Source organism: Lolium perenne, chromosome 5, assembly GCF_019359855.2.
Source record: "Lolium perenne isolate Kyuss_39 chromosome 5, Kyuss_2.0, whole genome shotgun sequence".
NCBI classification, from domain to species: Eukaryota; Viridiplantae; Streptophyta; class Magnoliopsida; order Poales; family Poaceae; genus Lolium; species Lolium perenne.
Window position 1 is genome coordinate 11,272,568 of NC_067248.2, and position 23,328 is coordinate 11,295,895.

The 23,328-nt window shown below is 47.4% G+C and overlaps 4 protein-coding genes across 5 annotated transcripts; 2 read left to right on the top strand and 2 right to left on the bottom strand.

Moving 5' to 3' along the window:
* The first annotated feature begins 592 nt into the window (after positions 1-592).
* On the top strand, positions 593-4,220 carry LOC127298979 (microtubule-associated protein 70-1). The gene is made up of 11 exons (XM_051328845.1): positions 593-931; positions 1,044-1,129; positions 1,524-1,589; positions 1,673-1,843; positions 1,936-2,106; positions 2,183-2,338; positions 2,453-2,599; positions 2,752-2,823; positions 2,929-3,396; positions 3,492-3,679; positions 3,781-4,220. The coding sequence occupies exons 1-11, from the start codon at positions 760-762 to the stop codon at positions 3,815-3,817; spliced, it is 1,734 nt and encodes a 577-aa protein (XP_051184805.1). The 5' UTR covers positions 593-759; the 3' UTR covers positions 3,818-4,220.
* Positions 4,221-7,129: 2,909 nt separating this feature from the next.
* On the bottom strand, positions 7,130-10,984 carry LOC127303246 (uncharacterized). The gene is made up of 5 exons (XM_071820670.1): positions 10,756-10,984; positions 9,865-10,097; positions 8,567-9,767; positions 8,034-8,269; positions 7,130-7,896 (listed from the first exon to the last, which is right to left on the bottom strand). The coding sequence occupies exons 1-5, from the start codon at positions 10,982-10,984 to the stop codon at positions 7,243-7,245; spliced, it is 2,553 nt and encodes an 850-aa protein (XP_071676771.1). The 3' UTR covers positions 7,130-7,242.
* A 6,078-nt stretch (positions 10,985-17,062) lies between these two features.
* LOC127298978 (protein NARROW LEAF 1) lies at positions 17,063-20,434 on the top strand. 2 transcript variants are annotated; one of them, XM_051328844.2, is made up of 6 exons: positions 17,063-17,265; positions 17,627-18,166; positions 18,250-18,393; positions 18,751-18,991; positions 19,241-19,741; positions 19,843-20,434. In XM_051328844.2, the coding sequence occupies exons 2-6, from the start codon at positions 17,678-17,680 to the stop codon at positions 20,265-20,267; spliced, it is 1,800 nt and encodes a 599-aa protein (XP_051184804.1). In that variant the 5' UTR covers positions 17,063-17,265; positions 17,627-17,677; the 3' UTR covers positions 20,268-20,434. The 2 variants fall into 2 exon arrangements, with proteins under 2 accessions (XP_051184804.1, XP_051184803.1); XM_051328843.2 differs by having other exon boundaries at positions 17,064-17,265; positions 17,619-18,166.
* Positions 20,435-21,005: 571 nt separating this feature from the next.
* LOC127298977 (actin-1-like) lies at positions 21,006-22,707 on the bottom strand. Its single transcript, XM_051328841.2, has 2 exons — positions 22,144-22,707; positions 21,006-22,040 (listed from the first exon to the last, which is right to left on the bottom strand). Exons 1-2 carry the CDS (start codon positions 22,595-22,597, stop codon positions 21,361-21,363), a joined length of 1,134 nt encoding a protein of 377 aa, XP_051184801.1. The 5' UTR covers positions 22,598-22,707; the 3' UTR covers positions 21,006-21,360.
* Between the last annotated feature and the right edge of the window lie 621 nt (positions 22,708-23,328).

Genomic DNA, 23,328 nt, shown 5'->3' on the forward strand with positions numbered 1-23,328 from the left:
CTGTGTCGCACTTGTTCATCACCTGTTGAGCCACCAACTGAGAGTCACCGAAGATTTTTAGGCGAGCTGCTCCACACGCCTTTGCTATCTTCATCCCAGGTATACGTGCTTCATATTCTACTTCATTATTTGACGCGTTAGAGAACGTCATCCGAAGTATGTACTTCATCTTGTCGCCTTGGCGTGATACGAGTATCACGCCTGCGCTAGCTCCCTCCAATCTCTTTGGAAACAATAGTGGATATTTTGTGGTTGATTTGTTCTTGTTGTTGTTACAGATATTGGGAGCCTCCAATTTGGTTGTGGATGTGTACCCCAAGAACCTTGTAAAGGCCCGATTTCCACCTTGAGGAAATCCCTTAGTAGAAGTGGGCTAGGCCTTTGTGGTGTTGCTCACAGGAGACCTGAGTGAGGCCTTTGTGGCGTTGGTTTGGCCTTCGTGGCGACCACACCCCTCCAAATGTAGATGTACTTCCCCTCAAAAGGAAGGAACTACATGACAAAATAAAAGAAAGCCATTACTCCTATTATTGGTTTAGTAGAAAGTCCACAAGGTCAAGTCCAAGAATGAATGGTCACATGGCGGTAACATGGAGAGTCGAGTGAGTGAGTGAAATGACAATCCTCTCCTCGTCACTGTCTGTCATCATGTGGCCTCGCCGCCATTAACACGCGCTCTCTCCTCTCCTCTCCGCCCCACCGAGCTCCGAGGGAGGACGCATTGCGACTGGGATTTGCTGGCGGGCATTGCCGGCGGCCATGGCAGATCCGTACGGCGACGGCGGAGGCGGCGGCAGGGCGATGAAGCAGGCGCCGCAGCAGCGGCAGGCCCGGCTGAAGCCGGCGCTGGAGATGGAGGACCTCATCAGCCTCCTCCACGGCTCCGATCCTGTCCGCGTCGAGCTCACCCGCCTCGAGAACGACCTCCACTGTAAGCTCCTCATCTCTCACCCGATCTGCTCTGATCTGATCTGCCAAGCTCCACTGCCGCGCGCGCGCGCGCCCAGATCTCCGACCCATTCTTGATTGAATTGCTCCTGCAGATAAGGAGAAGGAGCTTGGGGACGCGCAGGCGGAGATCAGGGCCCTCCGCCTCTCCGAGCGCGCGCGCGAGAAGGCCGTCGAGGATGTCAGTACTCTGCTTCTCTCTTTCACTTCTTGGTAGACTACTACGTACTAGAAAGATCCCCAACTTCAGAGCAAGCAATTATGTCTTTTTCCTGGACAAGGACACCATCATTTTCCCCACGAAAGCTCCATATATGTAACCATCTTCAATGCGTACCAACTCTGATATTGTGATAGATGATTAATTGCTTACAACTAGATAATGGAAACATGCAAGGAAGAATGAAAAATCACTCTCAATGTTGTTGTCATTGCACATGAAATGTTTTCTTCGTTCACACATCTGTCAAAGTTTGAGCTAGTTATTTTGGGACAGAGGGAGTAATGCTTTCAAAATTAATATGTTTCTTCAACTCTCTGGACAATCCTGACTTTGCCTTCCGCGTCAATGTAAGCTTACGGAAGAACTGGCGAAGGTGGACGGGAAGCTCAAGCTCACAGAGTCTCTCCTCGAAAGCAGAGTAATGAAATGGACCAGCCCTTCCTTTCTCTCTCGTTTAATTAAACTTCAAAGTTCTATCTAACGACATTTGGCACGCTGCAGAACCTCGAAGCGAAGAAGATCAACGATGAGAAGAAAGCAGCAATGGCTGCCCAGTTCGCGGCAGAGGCTACGCTGCGGAGGGTCCATGCGGCACAGAAGGACGATGACATGCCTCCTATCGAGGCCATCCTCGCGCCGCTGGAGGCCGAGCTGAAGCTAGCTCGTCAAGAGGTGCTTCATCCAGACTTGCCTGCAGATGTCACGGTCCCTGTTCATTCAGTGTACTCCTGCTGAAAGGCTAAGCTGTTGGTTTTCTCGTGCAGATTGCAAACTTGCAAGATGACAACAGAGCATTAGATCGCCTTACAAAGTCCAAGGAAGCAGCTCTGCTGGAAGCGGAAAGGACGGTTCAGATAGCATTAGCAAAAGCTTCCTTGGTGGACGATCTGCAAAACAAAAACCAAGAATTGATGAAACAGATTGAGATATGCCAGGTATAAGGCGTACAGTTACTAGCTGTGGCATGCAATTAGTTACGGTGTATGAGACTTTTTTTTTTTGGTTTTTCAGGAAGAGAACAAGATCTTGGACAGAATGCATCGCCAAAAAGTTGCAGAGGTTGAAAAGCTTACTCAGACTGTCAGAGAGCTAGAGGAAGCTGTTCTTGCTGGTGGTGCAGCCGCGAATGCTGTGAGAGACTATCAGCGGAAAGTTCTGGAGATGAATGTAATGCGTCATGGCTGGAACCCTTATCTGTGTATATTTCAAGATGTTTAGTGTATCTGAAATCACATTACTATATGCCAATGTATCTTACCTGCGTGTTGTTGTTGTTGTCAGGAGGAAATGAAAACTCTGGAACGTGAGTTATCTCGTGCCAAGGTTTCAGCAAACAGGGTTGCAGTAGTGGTGGCAAATGAGTGGAAAGATGGCAATGATAAAGTTATGCCTGTTAAACAATGGCTTGAAGAACGGAGGATTGTACAAGTAAGTAACGAAGGCTTCATGTGTTCTAGTTTTACACTGGTGTTGTGTAGTTCTGGATGGATATTCAAATGTGACGTTTTGTATTTTCTTTTGTTTTACCGGACTAAACTATGGCGCTTTTTGTTAATCTCTGGAGGATTATCCTTTTACAGGGAGAAATGCAGCAGCTCCGGGATAAACTTGCTATAGCAGAAAGGGCTGCAAGATCAGAAGCTCAACTGAAAGTATACATCTGCTCTTCATATTTCTCATCAAGTCCCTTTACTTGTGTCTTCCTATGAGTTGTCTTTCCATCCTCTCTTCATCATGATCTGCATCGAATATCGCAGGACAAGTTCCAGCTTCGGCTTAGAGTACTCGAGGAAGGACTGAGAATGTCTACTACATCTCGAACCAATGCAAGCGCCGCCCGTCGCCAGTCTATCGGCGCTGCCGAGAGTGTATCCAAGACCAACGGCTTTCTATCAAAGCGGCCATCATTCCATATGAGATCACAAGCATCTTCTACCACCACAACTACTCTAGTGAACCATGCAAAAGGGGCATCAAAGTCTTTTGACGGAGGATGTAGATCGCTCGACCGCTATAAGGGCCATGTAAATGGGATCGGCATGAACGTATCTACAGACTCCAGCGAGGACAAGGAGTCAAATAACTCAGATGAAAAGGAAGTTGTTGAACAGGAGGATACAGTATCGGGGATGCTGTATGATATGCTGCAAAAGGAGGTTGTTGCTCTAAGGAAGGCGTGCCATGAAAAGGATCAAAGCCTGAAAGACAAGGACGATGCAGTTGAGGTAACTTTAGCTGGATACTAGTATCAAAAGGTCCGAGTTCATTCTCTTGCATTCCTTTAGCCTGCCTCATGTTAAATGAGTGGTTTGATGTGCAGATGTTGGCTAAGAAAGTTGATACCTTGACAAAGGCGATGGAATCAGATGCCAAGAAGATGAGGAGGGAGGTGGCCGCCATGGAGAAGGAAGTGGCTGCTATGCGATTAGAGAAAGAGCAGGACGCGAAGGCGAGAAGGTTTGGTAGCTCAAGTGTTTCTTCAAACAGTTCACAGCTGCCACCTGGAAGGTAGGTCACATTTTACAAGAGATATCATTTTCTTGTCTACATTTTGGAATAAATTTCTTTGCCTCAGAGTATGTTGCTCAAAGAGTGAGTGTGTATCTCAGGACTCTGCCTCGGAGCGGTTCGGCACGCAATATGTGATATGGAAAGGGAAACTGTGAGCGGATTCAAAGGACCTCAGAGCATCTCTTCTTTAGTTTAATCATGGGATCCTCTTGCTGGTTGCTTCTTGGAGAAAAGAAGATGGCATTGCATATTGCTACCAGGCAGAAGCGGCAATCCTTTGCCCAGATAGAAAATCAATCGATCAACCAGTGACTGGAGTGAAGCTAGTGTGATTGATGAGTTTTTTTTTTCATATTTGTTATTGCGGAACTGGGACCCTTCGCCGCTGTTCGTGCATAGGTTTGGTGTGTGCTTGCATTTTTTTTTCCATTTGTAATCTACTCGAGAGTAATGTATGGCTGGTGTTTTGTGGTAGCCAAGTTGTGAATAACATAACATGATGATGATAGTGCAATCAAACGGGCGTCTCTTGTGTTGAGTATGGTTGCAAAATACTGATAAATAGTTTGTGGTTGGTACTATGTAATTCGTTGAAAAAAAGCTAAATAGTTTGTGTATATACATTATTTATCTAATTTTATTTTTGATTACTCGCAATTTCATTTGTATGAAACTGACAAAACAGTGGTACTTCTCCTAGCCGAAAGGAAGAAAAACATAGGCTAAACCGAATAACTCTGCTATCAAAACACAACATGTAGCATGAATTCCTACAGTTACTACAAGACACTCAGCAGCAGAAACTGAACCTCAAAAGATGAAAGTATCGGTTCCCACTCTTTTCTCATGTCCACCATTGTTCATCCCTCCATCTGAAGCACTTCGATGAACCCTATAGTGCTTCGACGAAAGAACTCCGTGGTACTAGTTGCTTTGCCCCATTAGAGGAGGAGTCCACCCCATCTTCACCAAACCCTGAAAGCACTTTAACAACTCTGCTCAAGGTGTTGTCTCCGACTTCTACAAGCAAAAGACTCTTGTTGCTCAGTTTATATGTAGTTGAATTCAGAATTAGAGAAGAGAGAACATCAACTTTGCGATGCATTTACCTTCGACATGGGTTCCAAAGTTTATTATTATGTGGTCTTTAAAATAAAAGACTACTGTTTGAACTTCAGTTCTATCAGCTACCGGAGGCTGGCCCAAGATTCCTGAGTATATATACTACCATTCTATCGAAAGAAGCTTCATCGGTAGATGACTCTGCTGGCTGCTTTCTCATAACAGAATATAGAGACAGAAACAAAATTCAATACTGTGAGACGACAAGTGTGCTCATCTTCCTATTGAACACATATAAATACTACACAAAAAAGCATCAGCTTTATTGCAAACATCATGATAGGCAATAAGTGTGGTAGGGGATGACTGAATTCTAAGCCACACGACCTCCAGTTCGCAATGTCATTTAAGAGGAGATTTACCTTTGAGAGTATCAGTCTATCCACTGTCATGTAATATGAACTACGACACCAACCTCTTCTCAAATTTGATCAGCATAATATAGCTCATAAGAAGAGGCAGAGACAACTTATCTTCGCCATGAACAAACTAATTGTGTATCCTCCATTTGTTTAAAAACTCAACGGCTCCTCCTAGATTGTGGTAAGAAACTCGACGATATCTTTCTTCAATTGTGGGTTTTTTCTTTTCCCACGTTGAGCCATTTCTTGCCCAATATTGACCAGTTGCTCAGTCAGATACCTTTCTGAATCTGCTTTAGCCTGAGACTGCCGCCGCCTTACTATGGCATTGTATTGTATTGCTTTGCGTTCACATAAACATGCTCTTCAATTGCATAAGCAGGCGACCGTAGACCAGATGGATGACCAAATGGTGGATGTATGGGGAAAAGCACACCAAAATCTATGAGCTGGACTAGTCTGAATAGAGTGACAGCAGTATAGGAAGGTTAAGAGCTTCCCTACTTCCCTAGTATATTGACTTAATTTTGGGCAGTCGGAACCTTCTAACCAGACTCCCAACACCGGCATTTTTTGCAACCAATTTTAGCGGATAGATCAACAAATTCCATGTAATTTCAGCGCCAACTTTGGAAGGGCGAAGAACGATAAGTTGACTTTGATGGAGGAAAACAGCCAGCTGACCACCAAACAAGCTGCCAAGCACCAAGGATTCCGTAAAAGTTTTGTGTAGAAATGCAATCGACACAATACTACAGTGCATCAGAAGGCTTGCCTGAATAACAACAGATAGCCTTGTGTTCCCTCCATTGTGCACACAAGATTAGAGTTAGATAATAACGTAAGGAAAAAGCATAACTCATCTGCTTCTGTCCCACTGGTCTGTATGGAAGAATACTCTTTCCATTAGAGGTAAACAGGCAGGGAGGGTTCACCTACGAAAATAACAAAGCTCCATTATAAGACACAAAATTACTATTTCCATTAGAGGGAAAAAAAATTCACCTATGAACATGGTTCAGAATTGCAGCAAACCCAAAGTGCCAAGAACCTGTGAAACAAGTGGTAACATTATAGTAAATCCCTGAAATTTGAGGAAAAGTCTACTTAAAAGCTAGTACAGTAATATAATATTGCACCGGTAACTACTCGGGAAAAACTGCTCCTGATTACTTATATGATAGCAAATTCTAGGATAAGATCCATTGAGTTCTCTTCGCACTCCTTTGTGAAAGAGTAGAATGAGAAAGCTAATGAATCTTAAACCCATTGATAAAAAGAAAAAAGAGGATAAATACTATAAATTAGGGAATAAATGAGGGTTTGGGGATAGAGGGACTTGAACACTCACGACTTACAAATTCGACGGATTTTCCTTTTACTAGAAATTTCATTGTTGTCAGTATTGATATGTAGAATGGACTCTCTCTTTGTCCTCATCTGATTAATCCACTTTTTTAAAGACCTCAAAACTTTGAACTGAAGGATTTGAATACAAAATATTCAATTGGAATGGATTCACAATAATTCCAAAAAAAATCTGAATTTTTGATTTCATAATCATTTCTGTTTAAAAAGAACACCAACAAGCCCATGCTTACTCATTCTCCTCAGCTACAAAGCATGCATTCTCCTCATATCCTATTACGAGGATTGTATTGTATTAGATAGATAAACAAGGACAAGGAAGATTTAATAAAAGCCTTAATTTTGTACACAAATGCCAAGAATATCAATCATCAAGTAGAAGCAAACTTTCAACAAGCCCATGGTACATTGGATGTATTTCATCAAGCCTTATCATCAATTGCAATATTCAGTCTACTAAAATTGCTCACATGAGCTTGACTATATTTTGTTCAGGGAGCGCCATAGCAAATTTGTTCAGTTTTAGTAAGAAGAACAATGCTCTGCCACCGGAAATATAGTGTTGGCATACATTAGTAAGAAATAGAACCAGAAGGATACACAAATGACGATTTACTTCGCATTGCATAATATATACGACATACAGATATTTGTAGATGACATCAATCCATACGCTACTGGAAACACTAAATGAAAATACAACTTCTTTCATAACGTCGAGACAAACGCCTTGTCCTCAACAAGACGGGACCAAGCAACAGTGATCTCCAGCTCAGAGTCGCCAATGTGACATATATTCTCGGTTATATTGCACTCCTGGGCATCGATGGATACTACTACCTGACCAGCCATAGCCCCACATCGCGATCTGGCTTCTATCACAAGTTCAAGCTTTCCCCGTAGTTTTACAGAGACGACATGCCTTGCTAGATTAAGGTAACCCTTTGAACAAGTAGTCATTGCTCCATCTTGAAGCACGACTTGCCGAAACGAGGGGTCAGCAGCAATGTGTTCAGAATCAGGCAACTCCCCTTTCCTCCGAGGCAGAGAGGAGCAAACAACCCGGCCGCCATACTCAAAAGGGTTTGGGCTCCCTTCAGGAACACGGACACGGATACCCACGATGGTTGCCTGGACTGAGGCTCCAAGTGTCTCTGCGCTTAACACCATTGTGCAGTAGTCTCCTTCCAGAGGGGTATATAGAGTGCGTAACCCTTGATAACTGCTGCTGTAGTACCAGCGATGTCTCATCAACACACTATCTTCAGACTTTGTTGTGCCCTTCACTTTCAGCTCGATTTCCACATAAGCAGGTTCAGTCACAATTGCACGAGACGGACCAGTCAGGCGCAAAAATGGATCCTGCATTTGACGTTGATTATTCAGTTTTGCATTATTTCTACTTGTTGCCTAATTGTTTAGTGCTTGATATGTGTTCTTAACTACACGCTATCCTTATCAGGAAACAGAAAATAGAAAGAAAAAAATGCAATACGGACCTCTGGAGTGAGTATTTGGCAGTTATTCCTCTGACGGGAGAAGAGAATGTTGCGATTGCGATCCACCGTGTCTCTTGCAGCAACCACGCCGTACACTTGCAGCGGCCAGTTCAAGCCAGAATCATCTTCTATATCTGTGACTTTGATGGAGTATATCTGCAGAGTGCTATCGACCAAAGCACCACGTGGGCGGTGTCCCGGTGTACTGTGTGTAAAGTGCATCGGACTCAATGATGCTGCAGCCATCAATCAAAAAGGAAGAGTATTTAGAGAATTCATTCCGCTGGTACAAGGAGTAATAAAGTAAATACCTTCCCTTATTGAACAATGAACGAATGATACCAAATGCAGTAGGAAACAAATGAGCAGATAAGTGGCATGAACAAATGTTTAGAGAATTCATTCGCCTGGCTACTAGGAGTAATTACGTAATTTCCATCCCTTATTAAAGAATGAATGAATGGTACAAAATGCAGTACGAGAGAAGAACACAATGATTAGCAGATAAATAGCGTGAATGAATGTTTACTCACTCGTCTCTGTGAAGCTACCGCAAAATATGGACCAACTCAATACCCAGCCCTGGCGGTACCACTCAAAGTACTCCTCCTCAGTCTGTGTCTTATCGCTATCTTCGTCTTCCTCTCCCATCTCGTTGGCTTCATCTATCTCCAATTTAATGTCTGTGGAAGAGGAAATCCTCGGTGACACCTCATCCTTCACCTTGGCTGCCTCCAGAGTCTCCCTGGACAGCTCGGAGAACGATTGGGATTTCAAGGTACGCTTGTAACTAAGAAGCCCCATCTGATCCAACCAGGTGCAGAACTGGTCCAACCCATTGAAGAGCGCATTCGGTCCGTATTTGTTGTGCACGTTCTCCATCTTCAGCAGCAAACTTGTCACGTCTCTGTACATGTTATTCATGTGGATCTGGACCTCGCTAATGCTATAGTCGCTGATCCTCAGCTTCGGCTCGGCTTTGAGCTTCATGGCATTCTTGGAGATAAGATCGAGCAAGGAGTAGATCTTCGTGGCCGACTGGCTCTTCAATGTTGCCTTCATCCGCTGGATCCACTTTGTTGTATGCTCGAACGCCTGAACATCGTCATCCACACATTCTTCCCTCCTCGAGATACACCGCTTGTCTCGAATCAGCAGCGACCAGGCAACAGTTACCTCCACCTCATAGGGGCCAAGATGACATATGCCGCGGCTTGACTTGCATTCCTTGGCCGGGAAGAAGACATGGCCACGGAATTTGGGCGAACGGATGATAACCCTCAGCTCTCCGTTTAACTCAACAGAAACAACACGCCTTGACAGATCAAGGTAACCATCACGGGAAGCAGTGCTAGCCGCAGTCACTTGATCTTGAAGTACAACCTCTTCCTCTTCTTCTTTAGGTTTAACAATTGGCCCCTTGGCAACACAGCTAACTTTACCACCATGTTTAAAAGGCCATGCCCTCTTCCTCCAGTTGATAACACGGACAGCCACTATAGTTGCCTGGACAGTGTTTTCCAACTTGGCACACCGTAGCATGATTTTGCAGTGGTCATTACTCGGCAGAGTGACCTCGTTATTACCGCCGCCGTAGACGAAGGTCTGATGCATCAGCACCCTATCTTCTGATGCCTTTCTTCCGCTGCCCTTTACTTTCAGTTGGATTTCCAAGTCAACAGGATCTATAGCAACAATTGCACGAGACGGGCCAGTCAATTGCAGAGATGGATCCTGCAACAAATTTCCGTCAGGATATATATAATTAAGAAACAAACCAAGAAAGATGCAAGCAAAAGGAAGTAAAGAGAAACCCCCCGCGCGGGCGGACCTTCTGAGTGAGAATTTGGCAATTTTCCCTCGCACGGTGGAAGAGAATGTTGCGGTTGCGATCCACGGTGTCTCGGGCGGCGACCGTGCCGTACACACGCAGTGGCCAATTCGACCCGAGAGCTTCCTGGTTTACCTCTTGGAGTTTGAGAGAGAAGATCTGCAGGGTACTAGCAACGGAAGCGGCATCACCCGGCTGTGTAGCGTGTGTGAAGTGCATAGGACTCAATGACGCTGCAGCCAGCAAGCCAGCCACCGGTAAAAAACATTAGGACTGGTCACTACAAGTAAAGTAAAGTATAGTAAAGCAAACCCCTTGTTGCTAAGTAATCTTCATGGTTACAGTTACGGGTGGGCAAACACGGTGTCACGAGGTTTCACAGATTTGAGCTTAGTTCAAAATTTTGTACTAAACTGGAAATAAGAGATTTAGGTTTGTAAAGAAAAATGACCTAGGTGACACTGACCGGTTTGAAACGGTGTGAGTTTTGCACACCCCTAGCTAGTTTGAGGGGTGCAGCATTGTGTGAAGTGAAGGAACTAGTAAGAGCAGGTCTAACAGATCCCGTAAAAGGGGCAAACCCGTATAATAACCGCCGATTTGAGGGTTTCGGCTCTACCCGGCCGTCTAGCACGCCCCGTAAAAACGGCCCCCGAATCTTTTTTGCTGTTTTCGAGTACGGGGCGGGTCCTCGCCCCCTACTTGTGCGGGGTGGGAGCGGGGATAGTGGGCGAAGCCAGTATCCCAATTCCGAAAGCGCGCGCGAAGATTTCAGTTCCCCCCACCCGTTTTCCCCCGCGCGCCGCCGCCGCAATCCGTCAGATCCGTGCCCCTCCGCCGTCCGCCCAGCCTCGTCGAGGTTCGTCGACGCCCGCCGCACCTCCGCCGCACCCCCGCCGAAGTTCCACGTCCCTCCGCGCGCGCCGCCCGCCCTCCCGCCGTGGTCTTTTCCGCCGGTGAGTATTCCGCCGCGTTCTTCTTCGTTGCCGCCGGTAAATTGGTCGGATTTGGGGCTGATGTATGGTACACCGTGGTAGATGGCTTCGGAGGATGTGCACATGGCGGATTTGGACGCGACGTCGATGGATTGGTCGTCGTCGGATTCCGACGATTCTTCCATTAGAACATTTGTTGACATTTATTGTAATAATTAAGACGATTATTGTGTGATGTAAAACATTTATTTTATGTGAATGGTGTGTTGGTTCTAATATGCAATTTGTCAAAAAACCCTGTTTTGAGGGGCCGGAAACTCGGACGAGCTAGCAGAGCCCGTATCCCCAAAACAGAATACTGTTTTACGGGGTGGGGATACGGGCTCTGCTAGCTCGTCCGAGTTTTTGGCCGGTGAAATCCGGATACAGGGCCCTCTACTCGGGTTTTACGGGCCGAAAAAATACGGGGCCTGTTAGACATGCTCTAAGGGAGGCAGAATTGGTACCCAGTCGTATCATCATCTTTGTAGGTTGTGCTGAACAATTTGTACAAATTCGCTAGGAAGAATCTGGAGCCCATATCCAAGAATTGGCCGGTCTGCATCACCGTCCCCTCTTTGGCTTCCTCGGTCTCGTGCAATTCTTCTGTTGTCTCACTGCCCATCTCATTGGCTTCCTTAATCTCTGACAATTTCGTATCATCTGCCGAAGCGGAAATCAACTCGCCTTGGCTTCCACTGGCTTCATCCATGGATTTTGTACAATTCAACCTGGAAGATGAATCGGCGTCATAGAAGAAAAGCCAGGAGGCTTCCTCGATCTCGTCCAATTCTGCTGTCTCGGTGCCCATCTCATTGGCTTCCTCAATCTCTGACAATTTTGCATCTGTGGAAGCGGAACTCAACTCGCCCTGGCTTCCACTGGCTTCCTCCATGGTTTTTGTAGAATTCGGCCTGGAAGATGAATCAGCAGCGTCATAGTAGAAAAGCCAAGAGGCTTCCTCCTCCATCTCCATGGTGATCGATCCTCAGTCTGGCTTCCTTCCTGTAGTTGGATTCTGGTCTCCAGTTTTATTCTTGTCAGGTTGTCTTTGAACAGATCGGAGATTGGTTTGGAACCGGATTCGAGTGGTGCGAACCGGCCCACTGCCGAATCCAAAGCGGAACCCGGCGCAAATGACGGCTCAGTTTCTCGGAGAAGCGGAACGGGGCGGTGCGCGATGGTCTTCTCGGAAGCGACGCGGGGTGGTCCGTGCGGTGCTCCTCGGAGAATGGTGCGTCGGCGTTCAGCCCGTACACCGGCGGCGGCGGAGGGGTGTCACCATCGCAGGCGGTGGATTTGGGGAAGAGAGGAGATGCACGTCTTTTTTTATGTATTTTCACAAACAATACCATATACTACTGTACTAGGAGTAAGTATATTCGTAGTAATCAAATCCAGCGATTATATACAAAATAAAGTCCAAATTAAACGGCAAAATCTTTGAGATCTTAATTTTCTTTCTTTCTTTCATGACATAATAATGTATTTTTCTGAAAGCAGTCACCGAATAATACCAACAAAAGTTATATCCCATGATTTTAATTTGAACTGTTGTGGCAAAGCTAGGTATTAAAATAGTAAATCAACGCTGGCGAAAATACCAACACCAGTATACTAGGAAAAATAGTACCATTGGCAAGAGTACCAACACATCGTTGGGGAGCCGCAAAATATAAATCAGCATTGTCAATAACGTAGTAGCCAGGACAAATACTGCAAGGTCTCGCGACAACTACAAGAAAAGATCTAAAAATCTATTTTTAAATGTTTCCCTCTCCATGGAGGTAGATGTTAGAAAGAAAGAAGATGGATACCAAACCCTGTAAAAGACTATTTTTTATTAAAAACTCCATACATCGATCGGGTTCCCCCACCCCTCCCAACGACGGTGAGGTCGGCGGGAGGAGGGGAAACCGATCTACGGAGGAGGCGTAGGTGGAGGCCCTGCTAGATTTAGGTTTAGAAGAAGATGCGGTTAGTGGAGAAGCATGCTTCCGATTAGAACCTTTACATGAGGTTCACACAAAAAATAAGAACACCACATCATTTTGGCGCTAGATTGATGTGCAAAATGATCTTGTCCTTGAGAGGGGCCAGAACTTCCGAGGATCCTAGGGACCGAAGATTCCAGTGGCTCGGACCTTGGAGATTTCGATGCAGCCGAGGTCAGAGATTCCGGTGTCCTGGAATGACCTTGAACAACAACTTGAGGGCTCGTAGTTTGTCTTTGGCTGGCATTAGATTGCTCCTGTGCAACACAAGGGGTTCCTCAATGGAGCGGAAGAATCCAACACTCATTCTTCTTATGGTCTCGGGAGGAATTACATCACTTACATCAAAAAGATCACTCTGCCGCACTTTTTTCGATAAAGGGAATATATTAATATCAAAAGATACCAATTACACCCAGCCTCTGCAACAACGCACCACCCTAATGGCACTACGGATGCACACAGCCAAAAAACGAAAAGAAAACTAAGAAACAAAAGTCCCGCTACAATATCTCGGGCCTAACAACAACAATACATCCACCGCCAAGACAACACCTGAAAAACAGACTCTCCAAAAACGACGCCTCCAAGAAGGGAACAGTGCTCTAACACCGTCGTTGTCCGATCAAAGATCTTAGGTTTTCACCCTAAAGATAGTCCCCGCTCTCAAAACAATGCCTACAACAAGGTTATTGCCAGGCACAACCAGTTAAGGCCAGACCTTGGGTTTTCACCCTGAAAGGTAGGACTCTGAACTTCACCTGTGTTGTCGCCCCACATTCATACCGCTGCTGTGAAGCCCGGAACACCAAGCAAGTCCCTCAACAGCGCGGAGACTTCAACCTCCCTTAGCTAGTCCCCCCTCCGGCCTTCATGAAATTCTCTTCTTCCGACTTTCATCATGGATCCATAGTCACTTGATGTCAACACAGAAAAAGAGCTTCGCGCCGCTCCCTCCAGAACCAATCGGTCGGAATAAAAGCATGGGTGCGCACGACCGAATACCACCGATCCAGCAAACTCCAGGCAAAAGCACTGTTACATTCGCTGGCGGAGCCTTCCGGAACTCAACACTCCGGCCAGATCACGAGTCCAGGCTTCCGGTAGGTCCTCCTCTTCACGCAAGAGAGGCCCTAGGACCGCCGCCTTTATTCAGGTCGGACCCCCACGTCGGCAACCACCCTGGGCTGGCCACTCCAACCCTCCACCGGCGACACCATCATCGGCTTCCAAGCCCCTCCATCTCGCCGCCAGAACGCGGTGATAGATCAATAGATCCACCACCACCAACCGCAGGCCGATCCTCTCCGCACCTCCACCGTCGAACCCAAGGCTGCTGCCCCGGGCGTCCTCGTACCGCGGGAGAAGCCCAAGATCATCACCCCTCACTGGCGAGAGGCGGAGGGAAAGGCGCCCGCCTCCACCAACCACCACCGCCAGCATGCCGCCGATGGGAGGCGGGGAGGCCGCAGCCCGTAGCTGGATCGACCCCGGGAGGGCCGCCGCCGCCCCTACATCCTCATCCGGCCGCCGCCGCCCCGGGAGGCGGAAGGGCCGCCACCGCGTGAGAGGCTCCATTGGCCGCCGTTCCCAACGCGCCATGAGGGGAGGCCCCCGCCGCCGCCACGCCCCGAGATCTTTGCCCCGGCGGCGCTGCCGGCGGCGGCGGCGGCGGGAGGGTTGGGAGGCGGCGGCGGTAGGCTAGGGTTGGGAGGAGAAGGAGGGGTTGGGAGACATTATTCTCGTCGAACTTCACATTGCAAGTTTTCGCAACGTGACCAGTGATCTTGTTGTAGATCATATAGGTGCGTGAGTCCACGACATAGCCAGCAAACATACCATGTTTCGCTTTGGATTCAAACTTAGCATAACACATACCTTTTTATGAGAATATAGCACTTGCATCCAAACACACGAAAATAAGAGATATTGGGATTGTGTTCAAAGAGAATTTCATAAGGCGTCTTGTTAACGCCTTATAGATAGAGACGCCTAGTAGCATGGCAAGCGGTTTAAATGGCTTCGGCCCAAAAATTATATGGAGTCTTGAACTCTACTGACATAGTTTGTGCCGCATCCATCAACATTCTACTATTCCTCTTATCCATACCATTATGTTGAAGCGTGTAAGAGCATCTCCAGCCGCGTCCCCCAAAGCGTCCCCAAAGCAATTTGGGGCGCGCCGGACCAAAAAAAACGTTCCAGCCGCGTCCCCCAAACCCGAATTTTGTCCGGCGCGCCCCGATACGGTGTCCGGTGCCCCGAGCCCATCCCTGTCCCACATGAGACGCTCCGGGGACACCGGACACACCGAACAGCGAGGCGGGGAGTGGCGGGGCCGACTCGTCAGCGGCACAATAAATTTTAACCTAACCGTCGCCTACCTCGCAACAGAAGTTATTGGCTTTGCAGCGACGGTGCGGTTCCCGCAGAGGCGCAGCAACGCGTCCCGTCGCGCCTAGCTCTGCGTGCCGGCGTTAATGAGCGCCACCGCTCCTCCGCCTCCCTCCGGCCTATAAAAGGGCCGCCTCTCATCGTCCCTCTCACACAGAAACCCTAGCGCCTCTCTCCCAAACCCTAGCCGCCACCATCTCAACAAGACTCGACGCTATGTCTGGTAGAGGCGGAGGCCGACCTCGCGGCCGTGGTCGTGGTCGTGGCCGCGGCAGAGCTGAACGCTCGACGTCGCCTCCCACGCCGTCGGCTTCATCGTCGGAGATGGACGTGGAGCCGGACGTGCTGTTCGAGTTCGTCCTCGTCCTCAAGGGCGACCCGCGCGGCATCCAGAGGCTGTCGGACTCCTTCGCTGACTACGTCGCCGGCGACGACTGCCCGCGCACGATGCATCTGCGGGAGGCTGCGTGCGGCTACTACCGGTGGATCGTCGACGTGATCTACGACGCGCGCGGTTTCAACATCGGCTGGGAGAAGTTCGTGCGGCACCACAGCCTCGAAGCCGGCTTCATCCTCCTGTTCTCCTACTTCGGCGACAGGGACATGAGCGTCAAGGTCTTCGACGAGTTGCCGCCGGGACTACCACGGCAACAACACCGATGAGGAGGACGACTGATGATGCAGAGTGTTGTTTCTTCGCAGCGAACACGTGCACGGAAGTTTCTGGATGTTCGCCTCATCGGTAGAACCAACAAGGGCACCATCCTCCCGCTGGATTTTCCAGTTTGGGTGACTGGGTGTGCCCTCGAGTGTTCTTTCTTAGCAACGAATACAGGAAACATTCGATGCACGGCCTAGTTAGGTTTAGTTTCTTTGCAAAATTTTATATTTGTGTCCACCATGGTTCAAACTATGTATTAGTTTGTGGAAAACCATGTTCCAAATTGTGTCTTTCTGTAAACCACGTTCCCAATTATGTATTAGTTTGTGGAAATTGAAATAAAAATGCCAAAAAAATATTTTAAATGTTTGGTGGAGGCGTTTGGGGGACGCGGCTGGGGAGCGACGTCCCCCAAACGCGGCACGAACAAAACACGTCCCCCAAACGCTCAATCCGGCTCGGTTTGGGGACGCTTTGGGGGACGTGGCTGGAGATGCTCTAAGGAGCCAAGTTGTGGTGCTTTATCCCCTCATCACTAAGGAACTCATGCAAAGTATAGTTCTTGAACTCTGGACCGTGGTATTGTGTTGGCATTGAACTTCATTGACAAAGTCGATGACAGTCCTTTGAGTCTCACTCTTGCTCTTGAATAAATAAACTCAAGTGTATCTTGGATAGTCATCAACAATAACTAAGCGATACTTCTTCCCACCAAGCCTATCATGAGATGGAGGTCTGATGAGGTCCATGTGAAGGAGCTCTAAGCACCTTGTAGAGGAAATGGTGGTATTAGACTTGTGATGAGTTTCATGCATCTTCCCTTCAACGCAAGCCCTACACATACGAATCTTACAAAAGAAACATCTTGTTTTAGCCTGAGGATGTGACCATCCATGTGGTGACTTTGCAAAGACCTCATTTTGACATGGGCTAAACGGCGATGCCAAATCCCCTGAATCACTAGGATAGCATGAAGCCTCAAAAAGTTCAAATACATGTGAATATCATATGGAATAAACCATGTGATTAACATGCCATATGAATTTCAAATTCCAAACTCGATTTACAAATTCGAGGGGAGAAAACAAATTGGATGTGATCAAATTTCGACTTTGCCCTCCAAGTGGAGCCGAATTTGCCTCCAAGTGACATGTGCCAAATATCCCGATAGACCCCCGGTAACCATTCTTCCTACCTCCTCACCGGAGCGGAGCTCTCTCCCGTTCCTCAGATCGGAATTTCGCCGGAGCCGCCCGCCTCCACCTCAGGCCGCGGCAGCCCTCCAAGATCCGCCGGTAATGGCGCCGCCACCTCCCTGACCAGCCCGCCCTCCCGCCCGACTTACTCCCGCATCCCCCACCGACGCCGCAAGCGCAAGGTACTCACTGTTCTGAGAGAGCTCGCGTCGGTACTCAACTCACTGTGTGTGCCGGCCGAGGTGTGAGCTCCGGATCTGCCCCCACCCCTCAAACCTTCTTCTCTTTGCAAGCAAATACCCCAAAATTCCTGATTTTCACAGCTCTTTGTTACCACTCGAGTCTTTCAGCTTCACTTTCACTTTCTTGTGGCTGTTTTGCAAATTCTGACTTCTAGTGCTACTAGACGAATTTCTGATTATGTTTCATTTTATGGCTGGTAACTGATGCTATTTTTATCTTAATGGTACCGCATCAGCCTGAAGCTGAGCTATGTAGCAGTAATGTACTATTTACCTAAGGCTTCACTCTTCAGTGCTGCAGATTGATACAGAGGATTCCTGAAGCTCAAGAAACACAGATGGTAGTTGCATAATGCAGCCTTCAGATATCTGGAAGGCGCATGCCGGACCACCATCACCCCAACCATCGCTGGACATGGAGAGAAACGGCTGCAGCAGCCATCACCATAACTGCTGCCCGTCCCCGTCGCCACTCCAGCCAGTTGCCTCAGCCGGCCAGCACTCCGAGAGCAGCGCTGCCTACTTCTCCTGGCCTACGTCTACCCTGATGCACGGGTCCGCCGAAGGCCGCGCCAACTACTTTGGGAACCTGCAGAAGGGGGTCCTCCCGGGCCACCTTGGCCGCCTCCCGAAGGGGCAGCAGGCCACCACCTTGCTTGACTTGATGATCATAAGGGCGTTCCACAGCAAGATCCTGAGGCGGTTTAGTCTGGGCACGGCGATCGGGTTCCGGATCAGGAAGGGGACGCTGACCGACACGCCTGCGATCCTCGTGTTTGTTGCGAGGAAGGTGAACAAGAAGTGGCTTAGGCCTACGCAGTGTCTTCCAGCTGCCCTTGAGGTACAAATGTTCTTCTATATTTTTAGCAGATTATTTAGGTCATGCGAGATTTAATAATCTATTTCTTTCTGTTCCATAAACAGGGGCCTGGGGGTGTGTGGTGTGATGTTGACGTTGTTGAATTCTCTTATTACGGTGCACCTGCAGCGACTCCCAAGGAACAACTGTATGATGAGCTTGTGGATGGATTGCGTGGCAGTGATCCATCTATTGGTTCTGGTTCACAGGTCATTTTTTTTGCTCTGCTTCTTCTTGACAATTGAAAGTTAATGTAGCACCGGTCGCCTTTCACTAGTATTGCAAATATTTTAGGGCCTCAAACTTCTTGGAAATATACCTTTTGTTTTTTGTACTGTGCAATCAAACAACTCAAACCTACATATTTATTATTACTACATTTACCAAATCATTCATCATGGAGGCCCTTGCCTCCTGATCTGCTTGGCTTAATCAAATAAGAGGACCAAAGAATCTGTTATTATTTTATTTCAATAATCTTTCCTGTGCATTAGAATCATTATTTAGCTGTCAGTTTCATGAACTGATATGATGTAACTGAGAGTTGTTTGTTTTATAATCCTCAGGTAGCTAGCCTTGAAACCTATGGGACTTTGGGTGCCATTGTGAAGAGTCGATCTGGCAACAAGCAAGTAGGCTTCCTAACCAACAGACATGTTGCAGTTGACCTGGATTATCCTAATCAGAAGATGTTCCATCCCTTGCCCCCTAATCTTGGACCTGGAGTTTACCTAGGTGCTGTTGAGAGAGCAACATCTTTTATCACTGATGATGTTTGGTATGGTATCTATGCAGGAACAAACCCAGGTAACATGCTGTGTCACGAGAATCACTTGATATATTAATTAAACAATTCAACGACCAACTCTAGTCCAACTGAAAGAATAGTTTATTTGTGCATCTTTCCTTGTTACATATATTTGTATCGTATTCTGTCAGGTCTATCTTGCAGTCCATTCATTTCATGCTTTTACTGTCTACTTTTGTTACTGTGATATGTTCTTATATAGTGTTTGTGTTCCCTAAATATCATTTACCCTTGTGATGCATCTGCAGAAACATTTGTCCGGGCTGATGGTGCATTTATACCGTTTTCGGACGACTTTGACATTACTAATGTCAGCACTTCAGTTAAAGGAGTGGGACTCATTGGTGATATCAAGGCAATCGATCTACAGTCCCCAATTGGCAGTCTCATTGGTAAGCAGGTTGTTAAAGTGGGAAGAAGCTCAGGTCTGACAACAGGGACCGTCATGGCATATGCTCTTGAGTACAATGATGAGAAGGGCATATGCTTTTTTACTGACTTTCTCGTTGTCGGGGAGAACCAGCAAACGTTTGATCTTGAAGGGGACAGCGGAAGCCTTATAATCTTAACAGGACAAGACGGTGAGAAGCCACAGCCTATAGGGATTATATGGGGTGGCACGGCTAATCGTGGAAGGTTGAAGCTGAAAAGCGGTCAGGGTCCAGAGAACTGGACGAGTGGAGTTGATCTCGGCCGCCTTCTTGATCTCCTTGAGCTTGATCTAATCACAACGAGTGAAGGTTTGCAAGGTTTGCGCTTTGTTATCACTCAACAGAAATTTGATCTTTGTTTGTAGCATTATCACCTTGATTTCCTCTGATGAAACACACCTCACTCTTTTGGTACACAGAGGCCCTGGAAGAACAGAGGATCACTATAGCAGCAGCTGCTGCTGCAGCTAATTCTACGGCCACAGAATCATCACCAGTAGCCACCCCCCAGGAGAACGAGAAAGTCGACAAGATCTACGAGCCCCTCGGTATCAATATCCAGCAACTTCCCCGAGACGGTTCTGCCAACTCGACGGACCAACCCAACGAGTTCCACGTCGACACAGTGGAAGGGATGAACAACGTCGAGGAGCGCCAGTTCATCCCAAACCTGATCGGCATGTCTCCTATGCGCGATGCTCAGGAAGGCAATGGCGAGTTGGAGAACCTGGCGGAGCTGCAGAACTCGCCTGAGGACATCTGTTTCTCTCTGCACCTGGGCGAGCGGGAGCCAAAACGGCTCCGCTCTGATTCCACAACTGTGGACATAGACTTACAGAAGTGAGGGAACTGCATTATGACGCAGCAGCGTCTTATTCATTCCATCATTGAGCATTTGTAATTTGTATGCATTATTATTTGAGGCGATTCGGATCTGTGCCAGCAGTGGAAAAATAAACCTTCTGTGTAAACCAGCTGTATCGAGTTTAAGTAAGTAGTTTCAGGTGAAAATGATGGTCACTCCTGCAGTCTTGTCTCTATAATGTAGAAGTGAACTGCATGATTTAACTTGCCTCCAAACTCATAGAGCCAAAGCCAACTAACTTCTTGAAACAGTATATAATGTGTGCAACAGCATGAGTATTTTCATGGAGTATATTATGTGTATCTGTTTTTTATTTTCTTTTTGTTGTCGGTTAACCCCAAACATGACTTTATTATAATTTTTTTCTTATTGTGTTTTGAAACTCAAATGTTTAGTTTCTCAATATATTCACCAATTTGCTTACTTGTGTTTATACATATTTCTTCTTTCAAAAATTTCAATATCGGTTTACTTGTGAGTTTTGAAAGTTCACATCTTTATGATGGTGTCTTTAAAAAAGCACAAACATGAAACTGCATTGATTCAGTAGAGTTCCTAACTAAAGTTTAAATCTTAAATCTGCATTGTATGTAGAAATTTTAGGATGCTCAAATTCAGAATATGTAGACCAAAAGATTTCATAACATCTTTTGTTACGTTATATTAGCATCACAATACGAGAGTCAATAATAATGTTACTTGATACTACACTGTATCGAGAATATTAGAAATATTTATTCACTTGATGAGTCCAAGAAATGCAATAATAATAATCATCTCGACCGCTAGCCGGCCATTACATTATATTGAATAAAAAGATATAATGCTTGCACGTCATCAGATGACAGACGGCGAATGTGATGCATTACATAGCATTAAACAAGAAAAAAAAATGTAGATTCCCGAAGAAGAGAAATTAGAAAGGGAAACCAAAAAAAGAGGATCATTATCGATCCGACGGGGCCGTGATCGATCGATTGACCGAGCGGGCGCGCGACCATTAGGTACTCCGGGTTCGCGCGCTGTAGTTTGTTTGGCGATGATGAAGGAAGGATGTAGTACGTATGTGTATCTAGAAGCACTTCCGGTGGACGATGGATGGTCCGGATTCGTCGTACTCGGCCTTGGCGATCCACATCTGCTGGAAGGTGCTGAGGGATGCGAGGATGGAGCCACCGATCCAGACACTGTACTTCCTCTCTGGCGGCGCGACGACCTTGATCTTCATGCTGCTGGGCGCGAGGGCGGTGATCTCCTTGCTCATCCTGTCGGCGATGCCGGTGAACATGGTGGTGCCACCGGAGAGGACGATGTTGCCGTAGAGGTCCTTCCTGATGTCGACATCGCACTTCATGATGGAGTTGTAGGTGGTCTCGTGGATGCCCGCAGCTTCCATCCCGATGAAGGAGGGCTGGAAGAGCACCTCGGGGCAGCGGAAGCGCTCGGCGCCGATGGTGATGACCTGGCCGTCGGGCAGCTCGTAGGACTTCTCGACGGTGGAGCTGGTGTTGGAGGTCTCCATCTCCTGGTCGTAGTCGAGGGCGATGTAGGAGAGCTTCTCCTTCATGTCGCGGACGATTTCGCGCTCCGCGCTGGTGGTGAAGGAGTAGCCGCGCTCGGTGAGGATCTTCATGAGGTAGTCGGTGAGGTCGCGCCCGGCGAGGTCGAGACGGAGGATGGCGTGGGGCAGCGCGTACCCCTCGTAGATGGGCACGGTGTGGCTCACACCGTCACCGGAGTCGAGAACGATGCCTTGTTCGTTGTTGGTCCGGATCAAGTTAGTTAAGATTGTACATATTGACATAATCGATCTATACCGGCCTAAGAATAGAGAGACAGAATGAGATGTACGTACCGGTGGTGCGTCCGGACGCGTAGAGCGAGAGCACGGCCTGGATGGCGACGTACATGGCGGGGGTGTTGAAGGTCTCGAACATGATCTGGGTCATCTTCTCCCTGTTGGCCTTGGGGTTGAGCGGCGCCTCCGTCAGCAGAACGGGGTGCTCCTCCGGCGCCACGCGGAGCTCGTTGTAGAAGGTGTGATGCCAGATCTTCTCCATGTCGTCCCAGTTGGAGACGATGCCGTGCTCGATGGGGTACTTGAGGGTGAGGATACCACGCTTGGACTGCGCCTCGTCCCCGACGTACGCGTCCTTCTGCCCCATCCCCACCATCACGCCCGTGTGCCGCGGCCGCCCCACGATGCTGGGGAACACGGCCCGGGGCGCGTCGTCGCCGGCGAACCCGGCCTTCACCATGCCCGTGCCGTTGTCGCACACCAGGGGCTGGATGTCCTCGCCGTCCGCCATCTTCGACCTCCGGCGATCGACCGCCCGGCTTCTGGTTGTTTTTGGTGTTCTAACGAGAAGGAGACGCGAAAAGGGAGATGGACCTCCAAGACCAGCTACGATCCATGGAAGGGTGGATGGAGTATTATTTAACGTGAACGCAAGCGGAGGCCCGCACTCTTCGCCGCCTTCCCATGCACGGACAGAAAAGAGAGAGGGAGAGGAGAGAGTCCTCAGCCTCACAATTAATCACCTTTTTTTTCTCCAAGCGATTAACTCTATATCATCATTAAATTAATTCACAGGTGGAGTGGCCTTTACATATAGAGAGAAAAGGATGTTTTTTTTTCCGCACGTAGGAACATCTTTGGGTAAGAAATTGTGCGATACATGAGAAAATTCCTATACCACATGTCTGCCTTGTATCCTCTCCATCTTAAAATGTAAGGCGTCTAAGCATCGGTCAAAAATCAACGTTTTTAAAGTTTGATCAAGTTTATACATAAAGATATGAAGTTATGAACATTTACAATACAAAATCAATATTAGTAGATTCGCCACAAAGTATATTTTCTTAATATGTTTATTTGATGTTGTAGATGTAATTTTTTTCCTAAATTTTTTTTATCAAAGTTAGTAAGATTGGACTTTCGACTAATCCTTAGACACCTTACATTTTGGAATGGGGAGGGAGTACTAGTGTATTTCAGGGGATCAGAGGGGATTATCCAGAATCCTGAAAAATCCCGAGT

Bases quoted from the DNA above. Each gene is read 5' to 3' on its own strand.
- LOC127298978 (XM_051328844.2), top strand. From the start codon at position 17,678: ATGCAGCCTTCAGATATCTGGAAGGCGCATGCCGGACCACCATCACCC. The intron at 18,394-18,750 runs GTCATTTTTTTT...TATAATCCTCAG, and splicing joins CTATTGGTTCTGGTTCACAG to GTAGCTAGCCTTGAAACCTA. The intron at 19,742-19,842 runs GTTTGCGCTTTG...TTTGGTACACAG, and splicing joins AACGAGTGAAGGTTTGCAAG to AGGCCCTGGAAGAACAGAGG.
- LOC127298977 (XM_051328841.2), bottom strand. From the start codon at position 22,597: ATGGCGGACGGCGAGGACATCCAGCCCCTGGTGTGCGACAACGGCACG. The intron at 22,041-22,143 runs GTACGTACATCT...ACAACGAACAAG, and splicing joins CGCGTCCGGACGCACCACCG to GCATCGTTCTCGACTCCGGT.
- LOC127303246 (XM_071820670.1), bottom strand. From the start codon at position 10,984: ATGGAAGAATCGTCGGAATCCGACGACGACCAATCCATCGACGTCGCG. The intron at 9,768-9,864 runs GTCCGCCCGCGC...AATTTGTTGCAG, and splicing joins GCCAAATTCTCACTCAGAAG to GATCCATCTCTGCAATTGAC. The intron at 8,270-8,566 runs GTGAGTAAACAT...TGATGGCTGCAG, and splicing joins CGGTAGCTTCACAGAGACGA to CATCATTGAGTCCGATGCAC.
- LOC127298979 (XM_051328845.1), top strand. From the start codon at position 760: ATGGCAGATCCGTACGGCGACGGCGGAGGCGGCGGCAGGGCGATGAAG. The intron at 1,130-1,523 runs GTCAGTACTCTG...CGTCAATGTAAG, and splicing joins GCGAGAAGGCCGTCGAGGAT to CTTACGGAAGAACTGGCGAA. The intron at 2,600-2,751 runs GTAAGTAACGAA...ATCCTTTTACAG, and splicing joins AAGAACGGAGGATTGTACAA to GGAGAAATGCAGCAGCTCCG.